The sequence below is a fragment of the Desmodus rotundus genome, chromosome 7 (genome assembly GCF_022682495.2).
Source record: "Desmodus rotundus isolate HL8 chromosome 7, HLdesRot8A.1, whole genome shotgun sequence".
Taxonomy (NCBI): Eukaryota; Metazoa; Chordata; class Mammalia; order Chiroptera; family Phyllostomidae; genus Desmodus; species Desmodus rotundus.
This window is the reverse complement of record NC_071393.1, coordinates 124,405,188-124,414,429: the sequence shown is the minus strand read 5'-3', so window position 1 is coordinate 124,414,429 and position 9,242 is coordinate 124,405,188. Positions and strand designations below refer to the sequence as shown.

Genomic DNA, 9,242 nt, shown 5'->3' with positions numbered 1-9,242 from the left:
TTCAGCAGCTTTCCTAACGCACATTTCAAATCTCATGATGTGCTTTGTGTCCTGGTGTAGGTGGGAACCTCAGGGATGTCACTGCAAACAGGAGCTGAATTTCATTTTGTCTGGTTTGTCATGTTGGGCACAGGATGAAAGTGAAGCCTGTCATCAGATTCTACCTCTTCAGGAACACCTTCTAGCAAAGGCTCCTTTTTAAGTCATCCTAACCAGTTCACAAGACTGGATCCCCAAGGCACCCCTGAGGCCCCAAATCGTTCTGAGAATCCCATAAGACAGCAAAGACTACTCTGTAGCCTTGGTCACCTTGGCCCACAGCACATGATTTCAGCAGCCGAATATCCCACTGAGGGTATATGCACAACACCAATAAATAAGAATGATTATTTTGTGGGTGAAAGAAAGAAAACCTCAAAGTACCATCATTTTAACACATAGTTTTATCTACACAGCCAAGGGGAAGAGGGCAGTGGGAGGGAATTCCCGAGTTAAGTACACAAGACCCCACGTTGTTGTCCTGACTTTAGATGGCTGACTGCTTCACCTATCCCCTTCATGGACTGTCTTCCCCCTTCACTGAGCGGACCTAGCTCTAACCAGCAGCAGCCAGAATGCACTAGCTAATTGACTCAAATGGAGACCAAAAGCACTGTAGCAGTAAGTCAAACTAATTCATAGTTAATTTTGGCTCAACTGTCTGCAGAGTTTCAATGATTGTGTCTAGAACATTGTATCTCGGTTATATTTTCTGCTGATTCAGAGTGATGAGAGAAGAAAACATAAGTTGAGGCTCTATTATTGAAGAAAATAAAGCTCTTACTACAAAGAAAAAACTTGCATAGCATTTTATACCCGAACATTTACAAAGGAGACACATCACAGTTCTTGTTGTTAAAGACAGAAAAGCAAAAATGATTGTGACCTTAACTTTTTGGGTCCCTAAAACAATGGCCAGTGGTAGAGGAAATACACAACACTGAGTGAAATTCCTAAATCAGATATTGAAGAGAATTTTCCAAAGATGTAATTTTTAGATAACATGTGTGATCTCTGTCTCCTAAACCTAAGGGAAGGAAAGGAGTGAATTATCTAGGCCTGTAACTGAAGCATGAGCATCCTCTGCTCTCTACAGCACTGCTCTGTCAGAAGCTCTACTAGGGGCCAGGGTAAAAACATGACAAAGGTTCACATTGATCTCGTTGACAGCCATCCCGTGGACTTGCTCAGGACCTTGGCATGTGAAACCTCGGACGCTGAGAGATGAAGGGATGGATTTGAGCCATTCTGTGACCCACTTAATACTGCAGTCACAAAACCAAGGGTTATTCCGAGCAGTGAGCTGCTTCAGGTTGGAAAGATTATCAAAGACCCCTTGAGTCAACATGCGCAGTTGGTTGTTGGATATATCCAGCTGTTCCAGCTTACGGAGATTGTAGAAGGCTGTCAAAGGGATGTGGTTTATCTGGTTGTCCTGCAGATACAGCCGGAGCAGATGTGTGCCTGGGAGGTCAGTTGGGGGTTGGGAAAGTGAATTCCTTACGATTGACAGTTCCTTGAGCTTGGTGAGATGGCTGAAAGTGCCCTCGGCAATGCCTTTGTTGGTCAAGTTGTTCCCATCCAAAATCAGACGCTCCAAGCTCCTGAGGTTCTGAAACTCCATGTCTGATATGGCAGCGATTCGATTTTCATCCACTCTCAGCTCTTGCAAATTCATAGGAAGCCCAAAGGGTACTCTGTTCAGATAATTACTGGACAGAAACAATAATTTGAGGTTAATAGCCTCCCAGAAGGCTCCGATTTCCACTCCCTCTGTGGATAAAAAGTTGTCATCAAGGTATAGCTCTTCCAGCTTCAAGAGCTGAGCAACAGTTGCCTGTGGAATGGTGTGAATGACATTTTCCTGCAAATGGAGAACTCGAACATTCTTGGGAAGGTTCATGGGAAAATGTTCCAGCTGGTTGCCATAAAGGTAGACCGTGTGCACTGACTGTAAGTTGCTCAGTTCTGCAGGAAATCCAGCATCATTAATCCGGTTTTTTTGGAGGTAGAGGATGGTGGCACCCTCCGGGATGCCAAGAGGCACTGAGGTCAAGCTTCGCTCGTTACAGTAGACAAAGTTCCTGTCGCAGCGGCAGACACTGGGGCACGCCAGGAGTTTTGACACTTGTGAGGAGAGCCCCAGAGAAATGAGAAGCCAAGATTTCAGGAAAAAAGCCCCATGGCTGGGCCACTGTGTGGTCTGTAGGCCCATTGCTGAAGTACAGAAATAAAATACAATGTGGTGGGGAAACGAAAAAGAAAAAAAATAGGAAGCAAAACCAAAATGACTGGATGGAGTTCTGTCAAAGTCCAGAAATCCAACTAGAGAAGTCCCAAAGGCCCACGGTTAAAGAATCTTCCTGTGGTCTCTGGTCTTACCAGCTTGTGTTGACCTCCTTGCTATTGTCCTCCATGTGCAAAAGAGAAAAAGAAAGAGAAATTCAACAGAGAGAATTTTCTACACAAGCCAGCAATGAACCAAGTTATCGGTGGTCAACAGGGGCCCTGTTGAGCAGGCAGAATACCCGCTTTCTGTTGTATGTCAGAACAGCGTTGATCCATCTGTGAACTTCTTGGTTAAGCTCAATCTGCAATCTGTGTGGGAAAGCAGAGAGAAAAAGAGTCAGTTGAGGGCAGTACTGGAAGAAGTGTTGACCTGACTGTACTCCTCCCAAGAATGCTGTGATTGGGACTAGATGACTAGAGGCAGGTGATTGGCACTAAGTGATATTTAAGTGACAATAATTTCACTGAAAAGATATTCAAGAAATGAAATGACTCAATTATCTTCAAAACAAAGCCATACTGTTACCTCTCATTGTCAATGATTACATTGTGAATTTTACAATCCCCGTCAGTACCATCTCGTAAGTACCTATTGCATGTCCAAGTAGATAGGTGCATCAGTGAGTCCACTGAATCAAATAACGAGATCACCTACAAGTTCAACTGGGTGAAAACTTGTTTCAAGGTGAAACACGTAAATAAGGAACTAATACATTTAAGGAAAAAAATGCAAAACCTTTTCAAGTTATCAGCAAACCAATGCAAATTGGGAACCAACAAAGTCAATTCAAAAGATGCAGCCTTTTGATCTGACACCTTGAGGAAACACCATAAACTTAAGGCACAGAAGCATGTGTGAAGGCAGAGAGAAGACTTTTCTTCCCCATTTTCTGCCTCTTCTCATCTTTAGTGTTCCTTTCAAATAGCTTAAATCCCCGTTACCAAGGGAATGACCACAGTCCAGTCCAGGACTCATTTTCACTCATCCCCTCCTTTGGGACCTCTAGATATAGATGACATGCACCTGTGACCCCTCTGAGAGTTGCAAAACTCATGATTGGGAACACATTGCTTTTCAACAACAGGACCTTCTTCCCACCCATGAGTTTTTCCTGCTTTTAAAGTAGGACTTTCAGGAAATTTTGAAATGATAGAAGACACAGCTAGGGAAGTAAAGGCAACCTACAGACAGTACTCATGCCTTCATGCTCCAGAACTTGTCCCAACTGTTTTTAGATTAGGGAGGTAAGGAAGTTAATTGAAAGGTGCCAGATTTGATTTTCCTACAAAATAAGCTAACATGACAGGGCATGGAAAGCTATGAGTCTCTTAATTCTCACCAATAACCAGAGATTGAAACTACTTACATCAAAAAGCACGGAAAACTATTTGAAATTGTTCCCTTAGCTTTCTTTAGAAACATAATTTAAAATAGAAAAAAATTGTTACTGCTATTTAAGTGTCACAGATACTGTAAATTTTTTCTAGAATTTAAAAACCCCTCTATGCTTAAAGAATAATGCACAGTACAAGTAAAGGTAGTATAGTAAAAATGAGTTTAATGTATAAGCACGCTACCGTCTTAGCTCAGGTTCAAATTACCAAACCATCTCAATGTTCCCTAATAGCTTGTTACTCAGGTGTGATCCTTGGTCCAGAAGCATGCACTTGACCTTAGAAGTTGTTGAAAACACAGTATCTATATTAGAGCTTCGGTGGGCACATTAAAATTTGACAAGTACTACCTGAAAGAATGACATCTTATTTAATCATTGAAATGTTTTAAATTTTCACATTTAAAGTAATGTAAGAGAACGTGTATTGACTCTTTCTAGAAGGGTAAAGTCATAAGGCATACTCACCACCTCTGTCTCCAACAAACAGACTCAAATTACATCTTACATGTAAATGACATTTCATAAGTGGAGCAGTGGAATGGATATGTGTGTGTGTGTGTCTGTGTGTATCACCTGGCCCCAGCGGACTCTTCCCTACTCCACCCCCAACAGATGTATAAACTATCTATTAACAGACAAGGCCTACAGGTGTATTTCTTCTTGGACACACCCACAGCGTGACCCCAGGGGCCTGTGGTCTTGGTGTGCAGGCCTCAAACATGAAGACTCCTGAAGTGACACAGCCCTCTGTGGGCTAGGATTTTCTTCAGCCACCCCGGGTCTTCACAGAGGCTCCTGTCCAGACCGTTGGCCAGGACCTGGCTATGTTTTCCACCCTTTACATCCTTCTGTCATTTCAAGGAGCAGTCTGCATTCCTGCATTGGTCCTCATTCTGCATCATGGTGATCACACGTTCCAGCTCATCCTCAGCGAGCTCTCCCACCCTGTCAGTGAGGTACATGTCTGCCATCCTCACCACTGCACAAGTGTATCTTCACCCTACTTCCCTCCTTGTAGTGCCAGCAAAGGCTCTTTTCCATCGCCCGTCAACATGGGTGTTGAGTCCTCGAAAAATGTACTGGAACTTCTCAGGAGCCACTAGAGACATGGCTGCAGTGGTGTATACGCCTCCTGGGGAAGAGCCTCAGCAGATTCCTGAACAGTGTTTATCTAAATGACAAGCGCTGTTGTCTGACGGGAGCCACTGGGAATCAGACTAGTGCCCTTTTCTAAAGTGTAATTTATTTAGGAACAAAAAAAAAGTATTTGACCCAGGGGAGTCTTCAAAGTGTGATAGCAACACACAGTGAGAAAATTTCCTAAGGGGGGAAAACAACTGCACCAAGGTCTCTGAGTAAGTTCTTATGTACAAAGAACTGATGCTTAACTGTGTTTACATGTCAAGATTTTAGGGCCTGAAAACAACCAATACCTGAGGCTAACGGAATTCACTTGGAAAATTCCTCAGTTAACAGCCTCAAAGCAAAAATCTCAGGGAGTTAACAAAGTTCTTTGCAATGACCTGGGGACTTTCACTATGTATCCAAATTGTTAATTTTCAACTTGTTGAGTTGTGTCCTCTGGAGGAAGAGGAGGAGGAAGTCCTTCTGCCCCAGAATTCATGCCCTTGAAGGTGTCTTTTATGGTAAGTGTTTCTTGTCTAATGACATAAGAAGAGCAAGTGGTCCTGAAGGGGGCTCCTCACAGCATTACAAGGGGCAACTGTTACTGTTTACCCGCCTTCCTAGGAGAAGAGTTCCATCTGGATCACAGTGTGCTGATCAGCTGTATCACAACTGCAGGTTGGGATGAAAACAGACTCTCAGAGCTTTCTCTGAGCGTCTTGGGGATCCCGAAAACTATCAGTGCGCAGTAGATTTGCTCCCGTCCGTGGATCCATGACAGCCCACCTATCGTGTCAGCCAATATATTGTATCTCTGTTCACAGTAGCACAAGTGTAACATTACAAACACGTAGAAAAAATATTTTTGAATTTCAGTGGGCTAAAATTTTCTCTCTATGTTCAGCTCTAATTCCTACTGAATACCTAAGGCAGAAATCCTTTTAGACCTTAAGCTGGAGACTATTTACAGAGATGTAGCACTAAGTTATAGTCAGAAGGCTGGGCCCTGAGAGCTCATCCTACCTCTGACCCTCAGTAGCTCTGGGACTTTGGATAAACCAACCTTTTAAGTCCAGTCTCCTCCTATGAGAAATGAGGATAATATAGTTCCCAAATCACAGTACTCTTGGGAGGACTAAATTGGATAATATGGTGAAAAGCTTATATGGTGCCTTACACATGACAAAAACATAATATTATAAGTGGTTATTCTCTGCATACTTGTTATTATTAGTACTGTCCAAAGATGTAAACCCCAACATGTAGAGAAAAATGAAATCGCCTTTTTCCTGCCAACATCTGTGCCCTTTCACTTACCCCAGGATTTCTCAACTTCAGAACTATTGACATTTAGAGACCGTAAGTCTTTTTTTTAATTCTCACTGAAGGACATTTTCTTTTTTATTGCTTTTTAAAGAGAGCAGAAGGGGGGGAAGGGGTGGGGGGAGAGACAGAGAAACATTGATGTGAGAAAGAAACATTGATCACTTGCAGTAAATAGCCTGAATGGGGAGCAAACCAGCAACCTATATATGTGCTCTGACTTGGAATCGAACCCACAAGCTTTTGGTGTACAGAACAAGTCTCCTACCAACTGAGCCATACTATCCAGGGCAAGCCCAATAAGTCTTTTGTTGCGGGTTTGCTGTGAGCACCCAAACATGTCCCCAGACAGTGCCATATACATGTCCACTAGGATAGCAAAACCTCCCCATACTGAGAACCAGTCTCCTGCCCCATCTTCTAAGTATCTTAGAAGGTTAACATTATTACTCTGACTTTACAGAGGAAATTGAAGGTTAGTTTCTAATAAATGGAACCTGAAAATGTTCCTTGCCATGGGCATGGAAAATGCAGTATGTATTTCATGTATTTCTGGAACAAATATTTATTGGGCACTAGAATGAGAATACAGTCTTTTGCAGAGCTGATGTGGTTTTTGGCTTCCTGAGGCTTTGTGTTTAGTGAGGGGAGAACACAGAAGAACAGGGAATACGGTGCTGGGTAAGCAGCACTACCTGTGGGGCATAAGGCAATTACGTACTGCATACGAAGTTCTAGCCCTCAAAGTATCAGAATAAAAACACTGAAGGAGAGGGACGGTTGAAGTGATGATCTGAAGGATAAGAAGGGGGAAGCCAGGGACGATCAAAAAGTTCTGCTCATGGACCCAAGCTGGTTATAATGTGAATCAAGGGGCAAATCCCAGACCAGCTGAGAAAAGGAAGAAAACTTTGACTTTCCCTCAACTTTGTCTGCTCCTCACTGAGGCAGTCCTGTTTTCAGAAGATCAGAAACAAGCTCATGTTTCAAAATCGTTCGCCATTTCACTCGTAAGTCTCTACTGTTGGAAATAAAAAGATTTTGCTTCCCAAGATAACTTCCAAATATTGACAGCAAAAGTTGTGTTTTCTTTTTCCTATTTGTTTGAATGCTTCATAGACTATGCTTCTTCTCTAGAAAACCGGAGAATATGAAAATAGGCTTCAGGAAGGTGCTAGGTAAAAACAGAAATTTTTATTGAAAAGCAGAAAACCATTTCAAAAGCCCTGTGTAAATCAACACACAACCAATGCACGTTGGAGACAGCAGGAGGGGCCCTGCCAGTCTGTTCAAGATGACAGTAACAGCAGAAGTTGCTCCAGACTACTTTACTCTTTTCATTAGAATTGAGACTCAAAGCACACAAATCATGGAAAAGCTTTCTGCAAAGTGTTTCCTTCCTAGTGCCGCCTAAGAGTGTGGTTTTTTTAAAAAATAATTGATTCCAGGATCCTCTCTTCCAGGAGCGCTTAATAAACCCAGACTATAAAAATCATAGTTCAGAAAATAGGAACTGTCAATAAGCAGTGCCGATTGCATAATATGATGACACTGGGCCGAACCTAATAAAATCTTAATGGTTTTAGCATCGGCTGGATTCAGACAGGACAGCACCGTGCGTGGAGTGGTACCGAGGCAAAAACTCACATCAAGACGCAGTCACCTAGAAGAGATTCTCAGTTTACATGAAACTTAGAACTTGTGGAGTTAGGCAGTTTGTGCTTATAATCAGGCACAGGCAGGTGCAGGGTCCACAGTCCTGCCTACACTACCGATGTCTTGGTTACAATCTGGAAACACTAAAGCAATTTTAGTTTTTGTGCACATTTCCACATTCCTGAAGATAGGTTATAAATACTGTGCATACGACAGTCAGGAGAGTTCTGTAGTTACTTGGTCAAGATGTGGGGATTAGTATAGGAATTTGGGGGAAAATATAACAATAGCCACCCAGTAACTTGAAATCGTTTTTCCATTTCATTCACAGAGCCCCTAAGTTTCTCATTAGGCAAATATTTTTCTTTTGCTAAAACAAAGAGAGAGAAAGAAGGGAGAGAGGAGGAGGGAAAAAGGGAAGGAAAGAAAGGAAACACTTTATTTAAAGTTGACAATTTCCTGGCTTCAGTCCATCTAGAATTGAAAGCATTAAAATTGGAGAAAAAAAGGTTATTCTCCTGGCAAGCATAAAAATCTCTAACACATTTGGAGAGTTGTTCTCCCAAGACTTCCAATGCACTTGGTTCAAATAATGGGGATGAGTTTACAATAAGCAACCAATGTTACAAATGCAAATGAATGAACTTGGAAGACATTCATTATTGCCACAGGCTGCTGGAAATCTCTCAATCCAGTAGGGAGCTCCCACTGACCATTCCTTAGTTCCATAAAAATCTGCATAATCTAAACTACAGACGGGCCTTCAGGGTGTTCAACAAACCCAGTGGTGAACAAACACTAATAGAGAAGAATTTTACTGAAACACTAATAGAATTAAAGGAAAGAAAAAAGTACATGGTACATAAAGAATGGCCCGCCTGTGCCTCACATCTATATACTTTCAAAAGGTTCCTTAAAGTTCATTTATTCATATATTTACATTCTTTTGCTCAGATACTGGACACCTAATGTTTCAGGCAATGAAAAGATTCTTACCTCTGGGAGAGATTTTTCCCACTATTTGATCCAGTGATTTCCCAGACTTGAGAGTCTGCCAAAACACTAAGGTAAGATGATGAGAAATGAAGATTCAGGGGTCCCACCCTGGAGATTCGGGTTTGGTATGTCTTCAAAAAAAGTCTGGGCTTGTACATTTTGTCAAATGTCCCCAGGTGGGCATGATGACCAGCCACTGTAAGCTTCTATTACCCAGACACCCCCTGTTGGGAATTGCTTTCAGGGCATCGAGACAACTGGCCCCTCTTTCTGCTGGATCAAACCAACAAGGGAGAGATGAGTACAGAGCAAAGGTTTGGAATCAGATTCAGCTTTGACCGCAGCTCAGCCACTCATTAATAGCATGACAATAGGCCCATGACTGAACCTCTCCAAATCCCACTGCTTTCATCTCAA

At 42.4% G+C, this 9,242-nt stretch overlaps 1 protein-coding gene and 1 pseudogene across 1 annotated transcript; both read right to left on the bottom strand.

Annotated features, from left to right (window-relative positions):
* Positions 1–1,129: 1,129 nt before the first annotated feature.
* LOC128781434 (leucine-rich repeat transmembrane protein FLRT2-like) lies at positions 1,130–2,591 on the bottom strand. Its single transcript, XM_053928980.1, has one exon. It carries the CDS (start codon positions 2,252–2,254, stop codon positions 1,130–1,132), a length of 1,125 nt encoding a protein of 374 aa, XP_053784955.1. The 5' UTR covers positions 2,255–2,591.
* On the bottom strand, positions 2,526–4,834 carry LOC128781433 (small ribosomal subunit protein uS13-like; annotated as a pseudogene).
* Positions 4,835–9,242: the final 4,408 nt, after the last annotated feature.